The sequence below is a fragment of the Hordeum vulgare genome, chromosome 5H, assembly GCF_904849725.1.
Source record: "Hordeum vulgare subsp. vulgare chromosome 5H, MorexV3_pseudomolecules_assembly, whole genome shotgun sequence".
NCBI classification, from domain to species: domain Eukaryota; kingdom Viridiplantae; phylum Streptophyta; class Magnoliopsida; order Poales; family Poaceae; genus Hordeum; species Hordeum vulgare.
Genome location: NC_058522.1, coordinates 538921904 through 538948334, shown reverse-complemented (window position 1 = coordinate 538948334; position 26431 = coordinate 538921904). Strand labels below are relative to the sequence as shown.

At 41.3% G+C, this 26431-nt stretch overlaps 1 protein-coding gene across 8 annotated transcripts; it reads left to right on the top strand.

Annotated features, from left to right (window-relative positions):
• The first annotated feature begins 17562 nt into the window (after positions 1-17562).
• LOC123452520 (2-hydroxy-6-oxononadienedioate/2-hydroxy-6-oxononatrienedioate hydrolase-like) lies at positions 17563-24790 on the top strand. 8 transcript variants are annotated; one of them, XR_006632606.1, is made up of 7 exons: positions 17563-18288; positions 19872-19964; positions 20215-20282; positions 20361-20499; positions 21006-21111; positions 24194-24299; positions 24483-24790. XR_006632606.1 is itself a non-coding variant. In XM_045129182.1 (6 exons), the coding sequence occupies exons 1-5, from the start codon at positions 17620-17622 to the stop codon at positions 21081-21083; spliced, it is 1047 nt and encodes a 348-aa protein (XP_044985117.1). In that variant the 5' UTR covers positions 17563-17619; the 3' UTR covers positions 21084-21111; positions 24483-24790. The 8 variants fall into 8 exon arrangements, 6 of the variants coding, with proteins under 6 accessions (XP_044985117.1, XP_044985115.1, XP_044985118.1 ...); XR_006632607.1 differs by having other exon boundaries at positions 24194-24349; XM_045129182.1 differs by lacking the exon at positions 24194-24299.
• The last annotated feature ends 1641 nt before the right edge of the window (positions 24791-26431 follow it).

The window sequence follows — 26431 nt, the reverse complement described above, 5'->3', positions numbered from 1 at the left end:
TTGTACATTATAGGCTCGTCAAATTTAACCCGAGTGTTCCGTGTGTGCAAGTATTTTGCACCCGTTGTATGTGAACGTTGAGTCTATCACACCCAATCATCACGTGGTGTCTCAAAACAACGAACTGTCGCAATGGTGCACAGTCAGGGAGAACACAATTTCATCTCGAAATTTTAGTGAGAGATCACCTTATAATGCTACCATCGTCCTAAGCAAAATAAGGTGCATAAAAGGATTAACATCACATGCAAATCATAAGTGACATGATATGGCCATGATCTTGTGCTTCTTGATCTCCATCACCAAAGCACCGTCATGATAGTCATCGTCACCGGCGCTACACCATGATCTCCATCATCATGATCTCCATCATTGTGCCGCCATCGAGGTTGTCGTGCTATCTGTGCTATTACTACTAAAGCTACTACCTAGAAATATAGTAAATGCATCTCCAAGCACAAACGTTAGTTTAAAGACAACCCTATGGCTACTCCCAGTTCCCGTAGCATCGACGTGCAAGTCGATATTTAACTATTACAACATGATCATCTCATACATCCAATATATCATATCATGTATTTGGCCATATCACATCACATGCATACCCTGCAAAAACAAATTAGACGTCCTCTAATTTGTTGTTGCATGTTTTACGTGGCTGTTGTGGGTATCTAGTATGATCGCATCTTACTTACGCAAAGCCACAACGGTGATATGCAAATTGCTATTTGACCGTCTCCAAAGACCGCCTCGGTTAGATCCGATTCAACTAAAGTTGAAGAAACAGACACCCGCCAGTCATCTTTATGCAACAAGTTGCATGTGAGTCGATAAAACCGGTCTCTCATAAGCGTACGAGTAAAGTTGGTCCGGGCCGCTTCAATCCAACAATATCGCCGAATCAATAAAAGACAAAGGAGGGCAGACAATTGAACATCAAGACCCACAAACTATTTTGTGTTCTACTCAAGATATCATCTACGCATGAATCTAGCTCATGATGCCACTGTTGGGGAACGTTGCATGGGAAACAAAAAAATTCCGACGCACACGAAGACCTATCATGGTGATGATCATCTACGAGAGGGAGATCGGATCCACATACCCTTGTAGATCGCTAAGCAGAAGAGTTAATAAACGCGGTTGATGTAGTGGTACATCTTCACGATCCGTCCGACGAACCGTCCCACGATCTGTCCCACGAACCGTCTCATGATCCGTCCTACGATCCGTCCCAATCAAGTGCCGAACGGACGACACCTCCGCGTTCTGCACACGTACAGCTCGATGACAATCTCTGCCTTTTTGATCCATCAAGAGAGACGGGGATGTAGATGAGTTCCCCGGCACCGTGACGGCACTCTAGTGGTGGTGGTGATCTATTCCTGCAGGGCTCCACCCGAGGTCCGCAGAAATCCGATCTAGAGGAAGAACTACGAAGTAGAGGTTTAGGGTTGCACGTGGCAAAGTTGTGTCTCAAAAGCCCTAAACCTCTAGTATATATAGGAGGAGGAGAGGAGAGGAGGCAGCCTTGGCCTCCAATCCAAGGCACTTCGGCCGAACCCACAAGGGAGGAATCCACCTCCCACAAGGGAGGTGGAATCCTATTAGGACTCCTTCCTAATTTGGCTTTTTTACCCTTTTCCTTTATTCTTTTCGCATGGGCCCTTGAGAGAGATTTAGACCAGCCCACCAAGGGCTGATACACCTCCTCTCATAGCCCATGAGCCTCTTGGATCGTCACACCCCTCCCGGTGGTCCCCCGGCACCCTCCCGGCACTCCCGGTACACTACCGATGAGCCCAAAACTATTCCGGTGACCAAAACAAGACTTCCTATATATCAGTCTTCATTTTCGGACTATTCCGGAACTCCTACTGACGTCCAGGATCTCATCCGGGACTCCGAACAAAACTTCGGTCACCAACACATATAACTCAACTATACCGAAACATCACCGAACCTTAAGTGTGCAGACCCTGCGGGTTCGAGAACTATGCAGACATGACCTGAGACACTCTCCGGTCAATAACCAATAGCGGGACCTGGATGTCCATATTGGCTCCCACATATTCTACGAAGATCTCTATCGGTTGAACCTCTATGTCAAAGATTCAGTTAATCTCGTATGATGTTCCCTTTGTCCTTCGGTATGCTACTTGCCCGAGATTCAATCGTCGGTATCTCTATACCTAGTTCAATCTCATTACCAGCAAGTCTCTTTACTCGTTCCGTAATACAATATCCCGTAACTAACTCATTAGTCACACTGCTTGCAAGGCTCGTTGTGATGTAGTATTACCGAGTGGGCCCTGAGATACCTCTGCATCACACGGAGTGACAAATCCCAGTCTTGATCCATGCCAACCCAACATACACCTTTGGAGATACCTGTAGAGCACCTTTATAGTCACCCAGTTACGTTGCGATGTTTGATAACCCACAAGCTATTCCTCCGGTGTCCGGGAGTTGCATGATCTCATGGTCATAGCAAGAGATACATTGACATGCAGAAAACAGCAATAAACTGACACGATGATATGCTACGTTCATAGTTTTTGGTCTTGTCCATCACATCGTTTTCCCAATGATGTGATCCCGTTATCAAGTGACAACACTTGTCTATGGCCAGGAAACCTTGACCATCTTTGAGCAGCGAGCTAGTCAACTAGAGGCTCACTAGGGATAGTGTGTTGTCTATGTATCCACACATGTATTTGAGTTTCCAATCAATACGATTCTAGCATGGATAATAAAGATTATTATGAACAAGGAAATATAATAATAACCAATTTATTATTGCCTCTAGGGCATATTTCCAACAAATGGGATGCAACTCACATGTGAGGAAGTAATGCAAAAATCGACTCGTGTTGACAGAAGATGAAAATTGAGCGCGGTGGGATGATACGTCTCCAACATATCTATAATTTTTTATGGTTCCATGCTATTATCTTGTCAACTTTGGATGTTTTATATGCATGAATATGCTATTCTATATCTTTTTTGGGACTAACCTATTAACTCAGTGCCAAGTGTGAGTTTCTGTTTTTTCCGTGTTTTTGGCCCATTTTCAGACGGGGTCCAAATGGAATGAAACTTTACGATGATTTTTTTGGACCAAAAGAGACCCCCGAAGCTTTGGGAGAAGGCCAGATGGGCCACGAGGGAGTCACAAGCCCTCACGCCGCCACCCCCCCCCCCCCCCCCGGTGGTGGCGCGCAGGCTTGTGACCTCCTCGTGGGCCCAACTGACGCAATTCCACCGCCATAAATTCCTATAAATTCAGAAACCCCCAGAAAGAAACCTAGATCGGGAGTTCCGCCGCCGCAAGCCTCTGTAGCCACCAAAAACCAATCTGGAGCCCGTTTTGCCACCCTGCCGGAGGGGGAATCCATCTCCGGTGGCCAGCTTCATCATCCCGGCGATCTCCATGACGAGGAGGGAGTAGTTCTCCCTCGGGGCTGAGGGTATGTACGTGTAGCTATGTGTTTGATCTCTCTCTCTCTCTCTCATGTTCTTGAGATGTCTTGATCTCGATGTACCATGGGCTTTTCTACTATAGTTGGATCTTATGATGTTCTTCCCCCTCTCCCTTCTTGTAATGAATTGAGTTTCCCCTTTGGAGTTATCTTATCGGATTGAGTCTTTGAGAACACTTGATGTATGTCTTGCACGTGTCTATCTGTTGTGATCAACTTGCGGGTTTGTGACAATTGGGAACCTATGCATATGGGTTGGCACACGTGGATTCATGTGAGTACTTGATGTATGTTTTGGTGATCAACTTGCGGGTTCGTGACATTGGGAACCTATGCACAGGGGTTGGCACACGTTTTGACTCTCTGGTAGAAACTTTGGGGCACTCTTTGAAGTTCTATGTGTTGGTTGAATAGATGATTCTGAGATTGTGTGATGCATATCGTATAATCATACCCACGAATGCTTGAGGTGACAATGGAGTATCTAGGTGACATTAGGGTCTTGGTTGATATGTATCTTAAGGTGTTATTCTAGTACGAACTCTATGATCGATCGAACGGAAAGAATAGCTTCGTGTTATTTTACTACGGACTCTTGAATAGATCGATCAGAAATAATAACTTTGTGGTGGTTTCGTACCCGACAATAATCTCTTCGTTTGTTCCCCGCTATTAGTGACTTTGGAGTGACTCTTTGTTGCATGTTGAGGGCTAGTTATATGATCCAATTATGTTATCATTGTTGAGAGAACTTCGCTAGTGAAAGTATGAACCCTAGGCCTTGTTTCCACACATTGCAATACCGTTCGTGCTCACTTTTGTTACTAGTTACCTTGCTGTTTTTGTAATTTCAGATTACAAAAACCTATATCTACCATCCATATTGCACTTGTTTCACCATCTCTTCGCCGAACTAGTGCACCTATACAACTTACCATTGTATTGTGTGTGTTGGGGACACAAGAGACTCTTTGTTATTTGGTTGCAGGGTTGCTTGAGAGAGACCATCTTCATCCTATGCCTCCAGCGGATTGATAAACCTTAGGTAACCCACTTGAGGGAAAATTGGTACTGTCCTACAACCCTCTGCACTTGGAGGCCCAACAACGTCTACAAGGAGAAGGTTGCGTAGTAGACATCATGGGACGGTGCCAAATCTAGCCCCACCCACTATTTACTTGGATACCACTAGCTTGAGAACAAGCACTTCCTCTCTTCTTAGCATCGGCGATGGCGTTGACTCAGATCTTCCCAAGCTGCAGTGGTGGAGGCGGCAGACGTGGCAGTAACACTCTCCGATAGTAGGAGTTGCTATGCCCCTTCCTCTTGGCCACTATATGGTCGTCCCCGACTCAGCGATGGTCCCCACTTCGTCATCATCGTCTTCGAAGATGGTAAGAAACACCCCATCCCCCTATGTTAGGTCGGTTGTTAGGCGTTAGGCAAGGTCTAGGATCGATTTTCCCATTGCTTAACGCACCCTCAATGTCGACTAGGTTATGGATGCATAGATGAAACTGGTAGTTCAGGCTGCAACACCAATAGCTGTGATTCAACCATGGATCATGTTGATGCACATGAGAGTTGTTTTGTCGTGGTGAGAGGCATGTCATCCATTTTCGTTCAATGTTTATCCGAGTTCAGGAGAGGATGGCGAATCTGAACTACATCTACAACTTCAATGACACAGAGATTCTCTGGATGCTTCGAATGAAAAGAGCACCATTTGCCAGGCTTGTGCAGACCTTCAGGAGTAAGGGGCTACTATTAGATAACATTGCCACCAGTGTGGGAAAGAAAGTAGCCATGTTCCTCCATGTTGTTGGTATTAGCCAGAGGTTCACGGTTATGCATAACACCTTCAGGAGATCAACGGATACCATCTGCATGTGTTGTATGTTGTTAGGGAAATTACAGGGAAGATGACCGTGTCACCAATGGGTCGTACTCCTACGAAGATTTGCACTAGCCCAAGATGGTATCCATGCTTCAAGGTGAGCACAAACAGTATGTAGTTTATGCCTTGATATGCTTGTATAGTTTGACTATAGCCATAACACAATCTTGTAATGCCATTCCAGAATTGCATCAGGGTAAAAGATGATACTCATGTCACTGCCAGTGTGTCGAGATCACAATCTGCAACATACAACGGTAAGTAGCACTATACAAGCTAGAATGTGTTTGTTGATGTTGAGTTTGATGTGAAATTCACATATGTGTTGGCTAGCTGGGAAGGAGCATCACATGATGCTAACATTCTCGGTAACAACATGATTCGCCCTCATGGCATCACCATCCGTGATGGAAAGTTTTACCTAGGAGACGTTGGCTATGCATATCGGTCGGGTGTTCTTCCACCCTTCAAGAAAACCAGGTACCATCTGAACGAGTTCGCTTGCAGGAACTACCCTAGGAATCCACAAGAGCTATTTAATCTCGAACACTACAACGTGGGAGTTACTGATGAGAAGGCATTTGGAGATCTGAAGAACAGGTTCAAGATCCTAGATGAGAAGCCATTTCATAGTATCTCCACCCAGGTTAAGCTTGGGCTTCCTTGTTGCATTCTACATCACTAGATCCTACAATTGGGTTGTGATGAACTAGTTCCTGAGGAGGAAGATGTGATGCATTATGATTTTGTCGGTTATGACAATGAAGCCTGGAAGAATAAAGGGTAAAGTGGACTAATGAAATATGTGATAATAGAGGACAGACAAGGATCTGAAGAACAATAAGAAGAGCAACAGAAACAATGAGGAGAGAAAAAATAGCAAAAGAGAAGAAGAAGAAGAAGAAGAAGAAGAAGCAGATGAGGAGAAGAAGCAGAAGAAAACGAGGGTGAAGAAACGAAAACAACAGAAGAGGAAGAGGATGGACTTCCAACTGGTTAGCATCGATGGTGAACTTTCCCCTATTCAGACATATAGCTCCTGATAATGTGTACTATCATCTGATAGTAGTTAGGATGAATTGTCATATGTTTCCTAGTTAGACCGAAACTATGTTCAGATCATGTGTGGTAAGATCTGCTGGGGAACGTAGCATGGGAATCAAAAAAAATCCTATGCACACACAATACCTATCCATGGTGATGATCATCTACGAGAGGGGAGAGTAAATCTACATACCCTTGTAGATCGCTAAGCGGAAGCGTATATAACGCGGTTGATGTAGTGGAACATCTTCGCGATCAAATCGCAGCCCGTCCCGCGATCTCATCGCGATCCGTCCTGCGATCTCATCACGATCCGTCCTGCGATCCCATCACGATCCATTCCGATCTAGTGCCGAACGGACGACACCTCCGCGTTCAGCACACGTACAGCTCGATGACGACCCCCGCCTTCTCGATCTAGCAAGAGAGACGGGGAAGCATATGAGTTCTCCGGCAGCGTGACGGCGCGCCGGTGATGGTGGTGATCTATTCCTGCACGGCTTCGCCTAAGCACCGCAGAAATCCGATCTAGAGAAAGAACTACAAACTAGAGGAGAGGGTAGCACGTGGCTAAAATTATGTGTCTCAAAAACCCTCAATACCTCTAGTATATATAGGAGGGAGGGAGGGGCGGAGGCAGCCTCAAACCCTCAAGGTTTGGCCGAAATTGGAGGTGGAAGAGTCCTACTCCAATCCTACTAGGAGTAGGATTCCTCCTTTCCACATGGAAACCCTTTCGACCTTTTCCACCTTTGGGTTTTTGCTTCTCAAACCTCATGGGCCTTAGTGGGAGCTTATGTCAGCCCACTAGGGTGTGGTTTGTATCCTCCTACAACCCATAAGGCCCCTCGGGGCGTGACACCCCTCCAGATGGTCCCCGGTACCCTCTCGGCACTCCCGGTACACTACCGATGAGCTCGAAACTTTTCCGGTGACCAAAACACGACTTCCTATATATCAACATTTACTTCCGGACCATTCCGGAGCTCCTCGTGACATCCGGGATGTCATCCGAGACTCCAAACAACTTTCGGTTACCAACACCTATAGCTCAACTATACCGAAACGTCAGCGAACCTTAAGTGTGCAGACCCTGCGGGTTCGAGAACTATGCAGACATTACTTGAGACATTCTCCGATCAATAACCAATAGCGGGACGTGGATGTCCATATTGGCTCCTACATATTCTACGAAGATCTCTATCGGTTGAACCTCTATGTCAAGGATTCAGTTAATCACGCATGTTGTTCCCTTTGTCCTTCGGTATGTTACTTGCCCGAGATTCGATCGTCGGTATCTCCATACCAAGTTCAATCTCGTTACCGGCAAGTCTATTTACTCGTTCCGTAATACAAGATACCGTAACTAACTCCTTAGTCATGGTGCTTGCAAGGCTTGTTGTGATGTTGTATTACCGAGTGGGCCCGAGATACCTCTCTGTCACACGGAGTGACAAATCCTAGTCTTGATCCATGTCAACCCAACAGACACCTTTGGAGATACCTGTGGAGCACCTTTATAGTCATCCGGTGACGTTGCGACATTTGATACACACAAGGTATTCCTCCGGTGTCTGGGAGTTGCATGATCTCATGGTCATAGGAACAGATACATTGACATGCAGAAAAACAGTAGCAATAAACTGAGACGATCATATGCTACGTTTATAGTTTGGGTCTTGTCCATCACATCATTCTCCTAATGATGTGATCCCGTTATCAAGTGACAGCACTTGCCTATGGTCAGGAAACCTTGACCATCTTTGATCAACGAGATAGTCAACTAGAGGCTCACTAGGGACAGTATGTTGTCTATTTATCCACACATGTATTTGAGTTTCTAGTTAATACAATTCTAACATGGATAATAAACGATTATCATGAACAAGGAAATATAATTATAACCAATTTATTATTGCCTCTCGGACATATTTGCAACAGATCACCACTAGTGAGAATTGATGACAACACCTTATACATGTTGCAACCAAACAACATGTCATATGTGTGCCTACTGCACCACGGCCAACCAAATGACGAGTCAAAATTAGTTCCCTCATGGGAAGGTAGTTTAGATGCGGACAACCGAACTAGATGCATCTGCTGATTTTTCGGGTGTTTTTCTTTAGCCAGGCTCACCAAAGAAACTCATGCAATGCAGACAAAATCAGGCAAAATCGGTACATACAACAAAACACGCTCTATTGGACCATGTGAGTCCGTACAGGGGCCGAGCTAGGCCCCGGGCACCCAGGGCCCAGACCCGGGGCTTAGGAAAATTAATAGGCTATAGTCATATAGATATTTTTTTAGGTCGGGCGCATCCCAGTTAAAAAAGAGGCCTAGCCTTGATGGGTTGTCTTACCAGAAACGCGGGCACGCATGAGGTAGGGAAGCTCTTATCGGATGCTTACTGCGTTAAATAGCGCGCCGACGACATGCAGATCCAAAATGGTGCTGACCCACTCAAAGACACAACCAAACTGTGTTAATTCCATGAAAAATAAACCAAAAAAGAAATGCATTGTTTGGAGGATTCGAACTCGTGATGTACTCTCTTCGTTCCTAAATACAAGTCTTTTTAGAGTTTTTACTAGGAAACTACTTACAAATATAGACATATTTTAGAGTGTAGATTTATTTATTTTACTTTATATGTAATCCATTAGTGAAAACTCTTAAAAGACTTATATTTAGAAACGAAAAGAGTACAACACATGGACAAGGGACGCTAGCCACGGGAGGGTATGACTCCTAGTGAAATATTTTAGCGCAATGTTTTTAAAAATTCATTCGAGCGGGATATTTAATACAGTCTAATAATTTACCGTAATGTATAGTTTTTCTAAGAATTCATTCGAAAACATGGAGAATATTTTGAAACAATGTGAACAAAAATTGAAATTTCTGTACATCATTTTTCGAAAAAAGGGAATAATGAAACTGTAATGTTGAAACTATAAGAACAAATCTTTTGAAAATGAAAAAATTTATTTTTTATAGCAAACATATTTCGAATTAGTGAACAAATTTCTAATGCATTTGTCCAATTTATGAATGTTTTTTAAAATGAGATCATTTTCTGAAACTCCTGAAATTTGTTTGTACAACGGAACAAAATTTGGAAACACGGACATTTTAAAATTAAGTTTTTTTTAATTTCCTGAATACTTTTTGCATTTTATTTTTCTGAAAGAACAAAATTTTGAATTTCTTGACCATTTTTGGAAACAGGAATAATTTTTGAATTTGCAAACAAAATTTTGAAAATACAAACATTTTCTCAAATGTTGAACAACTTTTTAAATTACCGAACTATTTTTTGAAAAGAAGACAACATTTTTTTAGATTCTATTTTTTTAGAATTTTGGAATAAACTATAAATTTCTGACTAAATTTGAAAACATGAGCAGATCTTAAAAATTATGTATAAATTTGGGTATATTAGAATATTTTTCTGAAATTTTTTGTTCGGAAACTTTTTTTGAAACTCCTGAACAAAACTTGACAGCATGAACAGATTTTAAAACTCGTTTACATTTTTTGAAACTTCCGAACAGAAATTCAAAATGAACTTTTTTTGGAATTTACGAATGATTCGTCAAATGCGAACATTTATTAATACTAACAAAAAAGTTGAAAACATGAACGTTTTATTAAAATTGATGAACAAATTTGGAAATGGGAAGATGTTTTGAAACTCCCAGACATAATGTGAAAATATTAATATATTTTAACTTATGTTTGTTTTTGGAAGTCAATCATCTTTTATAATATAAGAATTTTTTAAATGAGAATAGTTTTTGAATTTGTTAATAAAAATAACAATTAGAATATTTTTTGAACTTTTTTGTAATTTTAGAAAAGAAATTGAAAAACCTAAGAATAAAAAATAAAATAAAAAGAGACGGAAAGGGAATTGAAAAATGAAATGAAGAAACAGAAAAATGAAGAAAGAATATGAGAAAATGAAAAGAAAAAAAAACAGAAAAACCAATAAAAACCGGCTCAACAACCTTTTAGAAGGTTCCCAAAAGCGGACTTTGTAGCTCGTGCGCTATCTCATAATTGAAACGATCCATCTTCATCACTAGGTCGTTCTCGTGCTATCTCATAATTGAGACGATCCAGCTTGATCTCTGTACTCCCTCCGTTCCTAAATATAAGTCTTTGTAGAGATTTTACTAGTGGACTACATACGGATGTATATAGACATACTTTAGAGTGTACATTCAATCATTTTGCTCCGTATGTAGACATCTAGTGAAATCGTTTAAAAGACTTATATTTAGGAACGGAGGGAGTAGCACTCATGGGGAAACGCATTGCTGTTGGTCAGAAAAAAGAAAGAGACGGAACGCTCCAACGGCGGCCGGCGAGTCGCACCCAGCCAGAGCCTAACCCGTTGTGATCATTTAAGGTGTGTTTGGTTTGAGAACCAAAAGTCATGGAATGTCATGTTCCCATTCCAAAGTCATGGGTTGGTTCCATCCTTGTGTTCAGTTGATGATAAAAAATGTCATGGGTTGGTTCCGTCCCGGTGTTTAGTTGGAGAGATGAAATGAGAAGAATCTGTAAATGGTGAGATTATATCTCTGAACAAATAGAGTTCTTTGCATTTGATAAGCCTATAATTTAAATTTTCAGCAACATTTTCATTCTATTTTCAACACATGCAAATAAAAATATATGATCATGAGTACATACCAAATATTTACGAAAATTAATCACGAAAATGAAAAAATAATCACGAAAATGAAAAAAATAACCACGAAAACTTTTGTTCGGGTGCGGGGGTGAGCGCGGTGAGAATTGCTGGGTTATTTCTTTTTTTCCTTGCTTTAATGGACGAATAACGAGTCGGTTCCTCCAAATTGACGGAATCACTTGGTGAAGCATCTGGAGGGAATATTCTCTGCATGCGGATGACCCAATTCCGATTCTAACCCAACTAAACACGAGAACGGCTGCTAGGGATGGAACCAACCCGTCCGATTCCACCTCATCCTGAAAACCAAACACACCCTTAGTGAACTTTGTGACGGTACCATGATTTATCACGTTATTGAAGCGTTAGAGCTCGGCTGACATAGCGATCTAAAGCTGCGACTATTAACCGATAGAAATAACACATTTTCCATTGATTGACTAATAATTTATAGGTTAACTTGTTATTATGTTTGGTGTGCTCTGCACTTATGATAAATCTTTGGGTCTGTCTATATCACATATAGATGTGAGATATTATCTTACATCTAAGTTATGACATCAGCAGATCAGTTTATTATTAGTATTGTTTTCAAGTAGATTTTTTTTGGCTGGCTGACTGGAGCGAGAGAAAAAAATTCAAATGATGAGGTATGCTGCACTAGATAGAACTCGGGACAGCAGATTAGTCATGGCAGGATCCTACCGCTCCAACAGGCATTACTATTGGTTTTTATAAAGAGGTGATTATATAAGAACATAGACAACCGTCGAGATTAGAAGACAATCTTGCAATTTTTTAAAACCTTTTTTTTACAAATTGTGAATGATTCGAAATGTCGAATATTTTTGAAAAAAAAAACTATTTTAAAATTTCAAAGTCTTTTTCAAATGTGAAGGAACTTTGTTGTTCCGAACATTTTTTGACAAATTTGGTATTCCGAACAATTTCGTCATGAACAATTTCTGTAAATCCGCTAACAGTTTTTAAAGTGTGGACACTTCTGAAAATTCCAATCATTTTTTGAAAAATACGGATACATCATGTTTATTAGTTTAATCATAAATTTTCAAATGAAAATTTGTTTCAACCATTTCAAAAATGTTTATGCATTTTAAAATAATGTTTGTGATGTTTAAAAACATGTATTATACAACAAAAAAGTTTTGTAACATTCAAAGAAATGTTTGTGATAATTTTTTAAAGGAACTTCATGCATTTAAAACAAGGGCATGCTACAAATTGACCGACGGATGTTTTAAAAGATCCGCCACCTGGGCAGCCCTTAGATCCATAACTATCCAGCATGTATCATTGTCCTCATTATCGTAACAAGAATTGTGTTGCGGAATACTTTGCAACAAAGTTTATGTCGCAAAAATGTTTTGCAACATAGATGATGTTGCAGATTTGTTTTCTTCACTGTTTTTGCAACATGGGTGTTATTGCGGCACAAATTTTACAACATACATGACATAGATGCTGCTACAAAAAATATTTACAACATTTTATCTTTATTTTATGCAACATGGATGTTGTTGCGGGAAGCAATTTACAACACACATGCTATTGCAGAAATAGTTACATAAAAAGGCACACAAAGGACACGTCTCATTCAGATGAGGCGATAGATAACTCGTGTGCGATCCGCCGACTGAATGCAAGCTTTCCCTCACCTCAGAAAATCACAATATTTTCTAGAAGTTCGTGAAGGGTTGTTCTTGTTTTTCGTCACAAAGGATGTGGACATGCAATTAGCCCTCAACAATGCCAATTCCGCAATCCGACCCAGCCACACCTAGTTGTAGTAGCATTGAAGGCATGCAATGTAGTTGGGGACAACACTAATAGTTGCGAATTGAGGGTGGGATGAAACAAACTATGGGCCTAGTTATGACTCAAAAGGTGAACTTGCAACTTGGATAAGAAACAATGCAAATGCCTAATTGCAGGCCGAGGGTGGGCTTCCAATTAGGAGAACTACGAATTGAGTTACGGCTCGAGGATGGGCTTAAAACCGAGACAACTACAAACTACGAGCCGAGTTGCGAGTCAAAGGTGGACTTGCAACTTGGATAAAAAACAATGCACATGAATAATTGCGAGTCGAGGATGGGCTTGCAACTGGGAGCACAACGAGCTAAGTTGTGACTCGAGGATGGACTTCAAACCAAGAAAACTACTAACGACGAGCCTAGTTGCGAGTCAAGGGTTGACTTGCAACTAGGATAAAACAAACTATGGTCCTAGTTGCGAGTCAAAGATGGACTTGTAACTCGGATGAAAGACCAAACACAGGTCTAGTTGCGAATCATGGGTGGGCTTGCATCTGGGATAAAATAAACTACGAGGCTAGTTGGGAGTCGAGGGTGGACTTGTAACCAGAACAACAAAAATTACAAGCTTAATTGTGAGAGCCGAGGGTGGACTTGTAACCAGAACAACAAAAATTACAAGCTTAATTGTGACTCGAGGGTGGACTTGCAACTGAGGTAAAAAAACAAAACACACGCCGAGTTGCAAGTTGAGGGTGGACTTGCAATTGGGATAACAACGGGATATGAGTCTATTTGCAAGTCGAGCGTGGACTTGCAACTAGGACAATGACAAAATTATGATACCAGTCGTGACTCATGGGTGGACTTGAAATTAAGGCAACTACGAAGCAACGATCCTAGTTACGAGACAAGGGTCGACTTGCAACTGGCATGAAGCAAACTATTGTCCCGATTGCGAGTCAAGGGTGGACATGCAATTGGGATAAAAAAACAAAACATGCCTAGTTGCAAGTTGAGGGTGGGCTTGCAACTAGGTGAACTATGAGCTCACTTGGGAGTGGACAACCAAGAAACTACAAACCCAATAGCAAGTCAAGTGCTCGACTTGCAACTGGGATGAAAAACAAAACACATGCCTAATTACGGGTCAAATTGGGCTTGTAGGAGGGACCTGCAACTGGACAAAAGTGATCGAGTCTCGAGTTGCGTGTCAAAGGTGGACTTGCAACTTGAAAAATAATGGGTGATGCCAAGTTGCGTATGAACTATGCAATCCTAAAGTAAGACAACAAAAGAGGTGGGGCCTAGTTGCATGTTTACAACTGGAGCAAAAATGGGTCGACACCTGTCCACCCTCCCCCACTTGTGTGTCATGGGTGGACTTGCAACCGTGGACAAAAAAATGCATTTGAAAGTTAAATTTGCAAGTAGGACCAAAAAGGAGGTGCGGACATTCCCATGTTGAGAGTAGACTACTAGGATAAAAATTGTGTCGTGTCGAGTTGTATGTCGAGTATGGACTTGCGACTAAAACAAAGGGATCAGGCCAAATTACGTATGAACGATGGAATCACAAGTAGGACAAGAAAAGGAGGCGAGCCTAATCAGGGATTGATGATGGAATTGTAACTGTGATAAAAAAAGAGTGGAGCTTAGTTGCGAGTCCATGATGGACTTGCAATTCAGTGGAAAAAAGCCAGACCTAGTTGCGATTCAAGAATGAACTTGCAACCTATACCAAAAATATTAGGACCGATTGCGAGATGATCGTATGCTTGCAACTGGGGCAAAAAGAGTCACGCCAATCGCGAGTTTGTGTGGACTCGCAACTCGGACAAAAAAAGGCCAGCCCCACTTGCGAGTCAAGGGGTGGACATGCGAACTAAAACAAAAAAGGTCAAGCCCCAGTTGCGAGTCAAGCGTGGACTTGCAACTAGGACAAAAAATGATCCAATTACAAGTCAATGATCGATTAGCAATAGGGATAAAAATGATTCGGTTGCGAGTCGATGGTTGACTTGCAACTAGGAGAAAAATAGGCCGGGACGAGTTATGAATTGAGGTGAGCTTACAAATGAGGGAAACAAATCGGGCCCAAAATTGCGAGTCGACGATGGACTTGTAAGTGGGACAAAAACAACAGATGAGTCCCAATTACAAATCAAAGGATGGTCTTGCTATTAAGGCGAGAAAAAGGTCACACCCATTTGCTAACAAACGGGAATGAGATAATCCCCTGGTTGACTCGCCCATCATCTTCGTGTCGGATATATTTGAAAACCGAAAGAAAATAAAGCGAGAAAAATAAGTAGGCAACAAAATGGATGTGATATGAAAGTGGCGACTAGCGAAAACCTATCGCTTGCAATTCTACAACATAGACAGTAATAAACAGCAAAAAGCCCATGATAGTGATCCAGGAAAAAAAACGTGCCAAACAAAAAATGGGCTTAAAAAAGAGCGCGGCTCACATAAACGACCGAATAGAAAAACTGGACATTATGACAATTCAACCTAGAAAATAGTGCAATGAAATATGCTGCCAATTCGCCGCGATAAATGGTAGCCAAACTGGCCAACAAAAAGATGTGCGACAAACAAATAGTCATGAGGATGGTGAGGGGATCAAGCGGTTGAATAAAAATTACATACACTAAACTGAATGATGGCAAACTAGGTGATACATCATTTCGTACGATTTTTTTATGAATTTAGAAGGTGTTTTTATAAAAAAATTTTACAATTTTTTTTAATAAACAAAATAAAATAATAACTGGCACAAAAGGAAAAAAGAAAAAGTAAAAAGAGTGAAATGAAATAAATATACAAATAACGAACAAGTTGGTAATGAAGGAAAGAGAACATAAGATGAAAAAAAATGGCATTAGAGAGTTAGAGGAAATCGATCAGCGCTCTTGGTTTACATGGGTTTGTCGGTAGACTTTTGAATCTCGCATGCCAACAAACAAACGGACAAAAAACAGAAAATGAGCCCAGCCCACCCTCACAGTCGCTAACATTATAAAACAATGACCGAGACGAAGCGTAGTTGCACGATATTTGCACCATTAACAGATCAAACGACGAACAACTTATATTTGAAGTAAATATTTCACATCTAACACAAAGTTTCTCTTTATTTATTTGATGACAAAAATAGAAACTTATATTTATTTGAAGTAAATATTAAATATTTCACATCTAACACAAAGTTTCTCTTTATTTATTTGATGACAAAAATAGAAACTTATATTTATTTGAAGTAAATATTAAATATTTCACATCTAACACAAAGTTTCTCTTTATTTATTTGATGACAAAAATAGAAACTTATATTTATTTGAAGTAAATATTAAATATTTCACATCTAACACAAAGTTTCTCTTTATTTATTTGATGACAAAAATAGAAACTTATATTTATTTGAAGTAAATATTAAATATTTCACATCTAACACAAAGTTTCTCTTTATTTATTTGATGACAAAAATAGAAACTTATATTTATTTGAAGTAAATATTAAATATTTCACATCTAACACAAAGTTTCTCTTTATTTATTTGATGACAAAAATAGAAACTTATATTTATTTGAAGTAAATATTTCACATCTAACACAAACTTATATTTCAAGTAAATATTGCAAGTCCACATGATATGAAGAGAGTGGAGAATGTAAAAATGGCAAAGACGTTTTGTATTCCCTTGTATTCCCTACATGTCTCCTTGCCGTCCAATAGAAAAAAAGCCTAGTGAGGAAAGAAGAAATAAAACAGGTCCAAACCGGCAAGCAAAGACAATGGGTCACACAACACACAGGAAAGGTACATTCCCTAAAAAAACAAGAAAGGAACAGAGCTACATACGCGGAACGCAAAAGGGACGAAACAAACTACTCCCTCCGTTACTAAATATAAGTGTTTTAAGAGATTTCACTAGGAGTCTACATGTGAAGCAAAATGAGCGAATCTATAATCTAAAATATGTCTATATATATCCGTATGTAGTCCACTAGTGAAACCTCTAAAAAAAACTTATATTTAGGAACGAAATAAGTATGTCGCAACGGGGCCAGTGGGAAATCAAAGCGCATGAAAAAACCAGCATAAAAAAATTTCAATAATGATAGACTTAGATATAAGATAGTTATTCTACATCTAGATATAAAATAGCAAACCCGTTTGTTTTTTTTGCTTGCCCTGTTTGGATCCCCTTTTCTCTTTCAAATACACTTGTAGGAAATACACACATACCGCCATTGTTTCACTTTCGGATGAATTTTACACAGCGGTCAGTAAGTTATACTCCTTCCGTCTGAAATTACTTATCTCAGAAATTGAATATAAATGGATGTATGTAGAACTAAAATACGCCTACATACATTCATCTTTCGAACAAGTATTTTCGGACGGAGTGAGTAGGTGTAAGTTATACAACTTCGTATTGAAATACATCCAATCCGAACATGCCCTTAGCTGCATGGTTAATCCAGATGCTTCGACGTTTTGTCCTCCAATTTTGCACATTGGCAGGAAAATTGTGCCAAGATGCTGCAATAACCGTGGAAAAAAAAAAACTCCCTGAAAAAAACGTGCAAAAGAAGTTGTTGCCCGCACGAGGTTATGCTGCTACGACAGGCCCGCGCCCAACAGACCCAGACTCAGTCCACCAGCTCATACCACAGATCCCCCGGCCTCCGGCGACCGGCAGGCATGCCCGCGCCACCACAGCCGGCAGGCGGACGGCGGCGGTGGAAGCACCGGCTGAGCCCCACGCTGGCGCGGGACCGCTGCTACGCCCGCGCCTTCCGCTCCGCCGGCCTCCGCCAGGCCGCCGTGCCGCTCCCCGACGGCGCCGTCGTCCACTTCTGGCTCCCGCGCCCCGACCCGGCGCTCCACCCCGTCCTCCTCCTCCACGGCTTCGGCGCCAACGCCACCTGGCAGTGGGCCCCCTTCCTCCGCCCGCTCATCGCCGCCGGCCTTGCCCCTTTCGTCCCAGACCTCGTCTTCTTCGGCGACTCCGCCTCCCCTGCCGCCGACAGATCCCCCGCCTACCAGGCCGCCTCCGTCGCAGCCGCCATGGCCGCCCTCCCCGGCGCGCCGCAGAGGTACAGCGTCGTCGGCGTCAGCTACGGCGGCTTCGTGGCCTATCACCTCGCCCACGCGTTCCCCGCCGTGGTGGAGCGGCTCGTGCTCGTCGCTGCGGGTGTGTGCCTCGAGGAGGCCGACCTGGCGTCCGGGCTCTTCGCCGTGGACGACATCTCGGAGGCGGCCAGCCTGCTGCTGCCGCAGCGGCCCGAGGATCTGAGGAGGTTGGTGGACCTCACCTTCTGCAAACCGCCAAAGTTCATGCCGTCCTGCTTCATCAGGGATTACATCAGGGTAGGTAAAACTCAGCGACCTGACAACTAAATTAGCTGCATTGTTGCGTGATTAAGATTGTTTAACTCGGGTGCTGGAGCTTAGAACTTGTGAAACAATCCATGTTTACTACCTGCGGCTCCCTAAATCAAATAACATTGAAAAAAAAAACACATTGGCGTACCTTTATTGGTTGAATTTCTGAATGCGATGTGACATTAGTTTCTTGCAACGTTTGACAGTTAGATGAACTCAGCAATTAGTCGGTGTAAGCTCCTTAGCATATGATGCTTAATTTTTTCTAATTCATAGTACATCCAGTGATTCGCCCGCCACACTTTTTCCCAGCCTCATGGAAAACGAAAACAGAAACACACATTGTTTAACACGGATACCGGAAGCAGTCTCTGCTGCTAAATATCACAGCCCAGAGATATAACTTTTAGACCATACAAAGGGGGCCTCGGACATAAGTATCCATGAGCTTCTCAGCCTTGCCTTCATGAAAATAAATAATACATTTGTCTTCACTAATACTCCACATTTTGTACGTGATATTTTGACTTCTCAAATTCTTAAAGATGCTACTTCATGACATTTTTGTAAATATACTGGTGGTGAAGTTCTGAAAGGTTTGACAGCAAAAATTCTTGGATGTGAAGTGAAAATGATCAGAGGTAGCAGTTAAGGTCAATGGTGCATTGAAAATATCAGTACAACCTTCCATGATTTTTAATCACGTTCGTTGAATTTCACAAATTTGTTTAGTTATTCTATTGTTTTACCCACTGGTGAGGGGCCCTTCTTTGGAACGGAATTAGTTATCAGTTATCACACATACAAAATATTAGCTGAAGGAAAGATGACAATACAAATATCTTTGGTAAAATACCATGTGTCAATTCTTTAGACAACCAAGTACTCCCTCCGTGTCATAATATAAGTCTTTTTAGAGATTTCACTAGAGGACTAAATACGGATGTATGTAGACATATTTTAGAGTATAGATTCACTCATTTTGCTCCGGATGTAGTCCCCTAGTAAAATCGCTTAAAAGACTTATATTTAGGAACGGAGGGAGTAGTAAACAACATTTTTGAGACCATACTCCCATATCTAGGTTGCTAATTGATCGTCTTGTAGAATACTATCAAACTAACTATTAAGCTCTACACCAAGCAACTAAGAGAGACAATGACATAAATCCTAAATGAAACTGATGTGGCAGTCTTAGTCCCATCATCATATCGATCTTGTGTCATAATTAGAAATGATGCTCACAGAACCAACACCTTAAACACCATAAATCCAAGTTATATGTTAGAATAAGAACATAAAAAATTTCAGTACCTTGCCTAAATAATCAAATGTCGAAATGTTCAAGTGCAACATTTGAAATGTCAAGAACATGTACGAAGTTTTTAGATTGACTCCGTAGTTCCTACTGCACTTCTTGCTGTAATTCCGTGCAAGGTTCTATTGGTTAAGTTTTGGAAATCACATGCATACAATATTTACTAACTTGTTTGCACATTTTTGTGTGTGCTTTTACACTTATTTAATTCTGCCGTGTTAGTACCTTTATACACATTCCATCTTGACAGGTTATGTGTACTGACAATGTCAAAGAAAAGACTGAGTTGTTATATGCCTTGATCAGTGGTAGGAAGCTTTCGGACCTTCCTAAAATTAACCAGGTATTGATTCGCATTATATATCTTGTGTTATTCAATGGGAGTACACAACTTGATGCCTGTCGTCATTTTTTTGGTTCTCCAATTACTACTCCCTCCGTCCCAAAATAAGTGACTCAAAAATGACTCAGTTTTGTACTAACTTTAGTACAAAGTTAAGTCACTTTTGAGTCACTTATTTTGAGATGGAGGGAGTATTATTTTAGTTAACGTTTCAATAATATATGTGTCACATATTATGTGAATGTTGCAGCAAACCTTGATAATTTGGGGAGAGCAAGACAGGGTTTTCCCATTAGAACTTGGCTTGCGATTGAAAAGGTTTGCCTAGTTACAACTCAAACTTTTATCGTATGCAAGCCTTCTATCTCAATGCAATTAACATTGGTGTAAATTCAGACATTTGGGGGATACATCGGAATTAACCATCGTCAAGGATGCTGGCCATGCCATAAACCGTGAAAAACCTGCAGAGCTTTGCAGACTTATAAAGAACTACATCATTGATCCCTCGGTCAAATACCGGGATGATCGCAAGGTACCAACCCTGTTTTAACTAAGAAGAATTCTAATAAAGATCTGTTGCCCATCATACTGCTAGTGATTGCACACATGCAATGCACCTATTGACTGGTATAGCATACTGACTGTACACACTCCAAAGTCATGCTCAATTAGAATCAAATTATTCCATAGTCACGACTTGATTAGTACGAATCAAAAGGAACATGTTGCAAGCACATGAAATTCATACATATTTACAGTTACATCAAATATTTACCTAAATTGGCAGGTCATGAATTTCCATATGTTCTTCATAATTCACTGTGGATGTGCCATCACATAGTTATAATGCTTTTTTTCTGTGTGATAAATAAGGCCAAGACAACTGAAAAAGCAATATTTTAAAACCCAATATCTATTAGAAACCACCCACCCGTAATATCTATTAGAAACCACTCACCTGGTTATCAAGTGCACATTCTCAGATGGTGTTACTCGCCTTTTGAAACCTCTGAGCAACATTTTTTTATTGGTTATCAGGGATGTTGGAAGTTTGCGTTAAGAAGATTTGCTGGATCGAGCCTGAGGAAGGTGGACTCAAGCCGGCCGCTGATATAGTGTACATATATATTGACTTGTATAACATGTAAGAAACTTCAACTCTCTCTCATCCGCGTCTGTCTTGACATTGGTAACTGGTAAGACTTACCGCTGTGTGAATTGTTGTAGTGCTGGTCGCACTGAATGAGCTGTGTCATCCATTTAGGGCCTGTTCTGATCTTCTCCAACTTCACAAAACTTCCCAAATCCAGCTTCCCCAGCCAGCTTCTTGCTCCAACTGGCGATTCCCCGAGCGTTCAACTTCGTGTGTAGCTTCTTCTAGCGCTGCGGCCCAGCTGGGAGGTTGCGGGCCTATTGGGCGCCAGTTTGGGCCGGTTGGAGGCAGCCCAGTACCGGTTCGATGGAGGGAGCGAGTAGCGATCTGTTTCTTGCGAGCGTACCAATTCGCTGGACTGACTTGGCGGTGGCAGTTGGATGTAAAAAGGGCAAACTCCAGCTTTTTGTTTTGGTGGAGCTGGGCCGAGCCTGCTTCTCGTTTTTGCACGTAGCTCCGGCTCAGCTTCTCGAATCCAGCTTCTCCTCGCTCAAACATTTGGCACAACTTCTGTCCAGAAATTTGAAGAGTTGGAAGCTAGAGGAGATCAGAACAGGCCCTTAGTCTATGCCAGCTGTGTCATCCATTCAATATGTACAGAAAAATCATGTTTCTTCGTGTGATGCAACCAAACAACTATTACTGATTTATGTGGGGTTCCAACTTCCAAATGCCATGACATCCTGCTGTGGCTTTTCTACTTTTGCATTTTTCGAATCCTGCAAACGAAAAGAATCCAAACATATGAAAAGAAAATAATCTAAGTACCAAGGCCAGTTATGTTTGAGTGTACTGGGCTTTAATTACACACATGTTGGATGGCCAGGTCTAAGTGGGGTTATATTATTCCTGGGTGTGCTCATCAGGCCCAACCTATTGACATCATTCAACTACTTTAGATATTTGGTTGCTGGCTTTATGTCGGATAAAAAGAGTGAACAGCTGGGTTTAATATTTTCTTTTCGGAGAGGATTCGGTATATTTGTCTCACTCTGTCCATCCAACTCAGCAAGAACTCGTGCCTACAGTTACTCCGGTGGTCTTCTCTGTGGGAGGGGCTATCCAGAGAGATTATAGTCTTTGACTCCTATGCGTTTGACATCACAATTTATCTGTGTAAATAGTGGTATAAACAGCAGCCTATAGAGAAACACATCTACAATGTTGTACCGAGAATCTAGTCGAGATCTTCTACATAGTTCAATGAGAAGAACTCACACAAAGCCTGCAAGAGAGCATGGTAGTTGGGTACAGGCCCCTTGTTATCAATGAAGACCTAATCGTTGTAGATATTTTCCCGAAACCACTCATTTCGAATAAATTATCAACTGAATAACATGTGTGTATGTTACGAACACACATATTGCACCTCCAGTCGATACACATTGCTTCCTTCTATGTTGTTGGCTCAGAGTCCATCTTCAATCTCAGTGACGACATACTGTACGCTACAACCTATAATCTTAGAGGACCACATAGTTGAACTATGAACAATCATGGCTGGTCATATATAAAGTGAGTAGCATTTCGATGGCTATATATAAAGGATACACACATAGCAAACTACGGTTTGTAGATGGCATATAAATTAGACTTATTAAAAGCACTCGCTCGGTTGAAGACGTCAAAGTTATACCTGTAGGCTGCCATATGAGCCGAGTAAATGTAGTACATCAGTCGCCACACATGAATGTCAGAAGATTTTGGTTGAGTCTATTGAGTGTCAAGCCACATGGTGTCTTCTTCAGTCTCCTTCGGTGCACGTTGTTTTTCACTGTGTAGCAGATGTAATGTTTCAAATGTGTTCATCTCAAAGAGTTAATGTTATCATCTTGCTTTTAAAACCCTATTTTTCCCTTGTGAAGGCAAACACACTAACTCTATATGGAGAAATATCTTAGTGAGACGTTTCTTCATTCCCTTGCCTATATAATATTTACAATAAGATATTTATTTCTTGGTTTTCTCTGTTGCTTTCATGAAGAAAAATTGCATGAGATTCTACAAAGTACTCCCTCCGTTTCTAAATATAAATCTTTTTAGAGCTTCCACTAAGGGACTACATACGGATGTATATAGGCATACTTTAGAGTATAGATTCATTCATTTTGCTTCGTATGTAGCCTCCTAGTGAAATCTCTAAAAAGACTTATATTTAGGTATGGAGGGAGTACATGATTCATCCAGTTTCATCCTACCTTTCGTATAAAGGTGAAAGAGAAGAGTTGCATGCACTCCTAGAAAGCGATGGAGGCCATGAGCCCCCAAAGAACCCATCATCCAGTTAACCCGTGTGTCAAAATTTTAGTTACTAAATTCTTAGTCAGATGCTTGTGGTGTTTAACCAATCTAAATAGAAAAATTCAAGTTATTCATGGTGCTAAATAAATAGCAACAAACTTGCTACATGGTTTGTTCTCCCTCCCAAACCTCCTACAACTTTCTCTTATCATAGTTGTCCTCTCATCTACCATCCTTATGACCTCATCGTCTGCAATGGAGAAGCCCTCTACTTGCCGAGTTTCTAGACCGGTGGTTGCCTTGTCATGGTTGTTGTCGTTGTCGCATTGACATTGATGTTAGTAGACATATGACACTTCACGAGAGAAGAGGCAGCCGAGGGTTAGGGATATAACCCGACATGCATACTTGGTGCTGTTGCGCTGGCTTGAGGCCGAACGGTGATGTTAGCATGAGGTCATGTGTGGATGCCAGGCCGCTGCCTTGGATCTATTTGTGTTCCGAGTTGTGCAACAACTAAGATGGAGTTGGGGTCTATCTTTCATTGCCTCAGTATCAGACTGAAGTTAGTGTTCAAATGCAATAATCAACGCATGTCACAACAACTCCTTTTCAGACTGAGGCCCTTGGCCTTTCTTTTGCTGCTCAGTTGGCAAGAAGATTGCATATCTTCCAGCCTGATATCTATTAGAAACCACCCACCCGTAACATCTATTAGAAACCACTCACCCGGTTATCAAGTGCACATTCTCAAAGCCATCTAAAAGAGGTTTTTCTCTGGTGTTACTCGCCTTTTGAAACCTTTGAGCAACATTTTTTTATTGGTTATCAGGGATGTTGGAAGTTTGCGTTAAGAAGGTTTGCTGGATCGAGCCTGAGGAAGGTGGACTCAAGCCGGCCGCTGATATAGTGCACATATATATTGACTTGTATAACATGTAAGAAACTTCGACTCTCTCATCCGCGTCTGTCTTGACATTGATAACTGGTAAGACTTACCGATGTGTGAATTATTGTAGTGCTGGTCGCACTGAATGAACTGTGGCATCCATTTAGTCTATGCCAGCTGTGTCATCCATTCAATATGTACAAAAAAAATAACGTTTCTTCGTCTGATGCAGCTGACGCTCGCTCATACATAGTTAAAGGAGAAGAACTCACACAAAGCCTACAAGAGAAGATGGTAGCTGGGTACAGGCCCCTTGTTATCAGTGAAGACCTAATCGTTGTAGATATTTTCCCGAAACCACTCATTTTGAATAAATTATCAACTGAACAACATGTGTGTATGTTACGACACACATATTGCACCTCCAGTCGATACACATTGCTTCCTTCTATGTTGTTGGCTCAGAGTCCATCTTCAATCTCAGTGACGAGACACTGTACGCTACAACCTATAATCTTGGAGGACCACGTAGTTGAACTATGAACAATCACGGCTGGTCATATATAAAGTGAGTAGCATTTCGATGGCTCTATATAAAGGATACACACGTAGGAAACTACGGTTCGTAGATGTCATATAAATTAGACTTATTAAAAGCACTTGCTCAGTGGAAGATGTCAAAGTTATACGTGTAGGCTGCCATATGAGCTGAGTAAATGTGGTACATCTCTCTCATCACTTGCCACACATGCGTGTCAGATTTTAGTTGAGTCAATTGAGTGTCAAGCCACATGGTGTCTTCTTCAGTCTCCTTCCGTGCAGTTGTTTTTCACTGTAGAAGATATAATGTTTCAAATGTGTTGATCTCAAAGAATTAATGTTATCATCTTGCTTTTAAAACCCTATTTTTTCCCTTGTGAAGGCAAACACACTAACTCTATCTGGAGAAATATCTTAGTGAGATGTTTCTTCATTCCCTTACCTATATAATATTTACAATAAGATATTTATTTTCTGGTTTTCTCTGCTGCCTTCGTGGAGAAAAATTGCATGAGATTCTACAAAGTACTCCCTCCGTTTCTAAATATAAGTCATTTTAGAGCTTTTACTAAGGGACTACATACGGATGTATATATATAGGTATAGTTTAGAGTATAGATTCATTCATTTTGCTTCGTATATAGCCTTCTAATGAAATATCTAAAAAGACTTATATTTAGATATGGATGGAGTACATGATTCATCCAGTTTCATCCTACCTTTCGTACAAAGGTGAATGAGAAGAGTTGCATGCACTCTTAGTAAGTGATGGAGGCCATGAGCCCCCAAAGAACACATCATCCAGTTAACCCGTGTGTCAAAATTTTAGTTACTAAATTCTTAGTCAGATGCTTATGTTTAACCAATCTAAAAGGAAAATGCAAGTTATTCATGGTCCTAAATAAATAGCAACAAACTTGCTAACATGGTTTGTTCTTCCTCCGAAACCTCCTACAGGTTTCTCTTATCATAGTTGTCCTCTCATCTACCATCCTTATGACCTCATCGTCTGCAATGGAGAAGCCCTCTACTTGCCGAGTTTCTAGACCGGTGGTTGCCTTGTTATGGTTGTTGTCGTTGTCGCATCGACATTGATGTTAGTAGACATATGACACTTCACGAGAGAAGAGGCAGCCGAGGGTTAGGGATATAATTAACCCGACATGCATACTTGGTGCTGTTGCGTTGGCTTGAGGCCGAACGGTGATGTTAGCATGAGGTCATGTGTGGATGCCAGGCCGCTGCCTTGGATCCATTTGTGTTCGGACTTGTGCAACAACTAAGATGGAGTTGTGCAACAACATCGAGTGCAAAATTGCGTAGGAACAATTACAAGATATGAATCTAACACCTAGAACTATGTTGAATTCTTCCACAACAACACCTTGAGAAAGGATAGACACCTTGCCGTAGCCATTGTCACAGAGAAAACTTCTCCAACCAAATAACGACACAAATGTGTGGCTGCTGAGCCCGACCAACAAAGGTAAGAGTAAGGGTTTTAACCCCGGCCCGGACATGAAGTGTGTCGAAAACACCACCTTGGTAGCGGATCTTCTAACAGTCACGTCTGCTACTACTCCACGCTAGGCCAGAGTGGCACTACCAGATGAGTGGTCTCTATGCTCAACAAAGACCATC

Coding starts and splice junctions, on each gene's coding strand:
- LOC123452520 (XM_045129182.1), top strand. CDS start 17,620: ATGCCCGCGCCACCACAGCCGGCAGGCGGACGGCGGCGGTGGAAGCAC. Junction 20,283..20,360: donor CTTGGCTTGCGATTGAAAAG/GTTTGCCTAGTT, acceptor GTGTAAATTCAG/ACATTTGGGGGATACATCGG. Junction 20,500..21,005: donor AATACCGGGATGATCGCAAG/GTACCAACCCTG, acceptor ATTGGTTATCAG/GGATGTTGGAAGTTTGCGTT.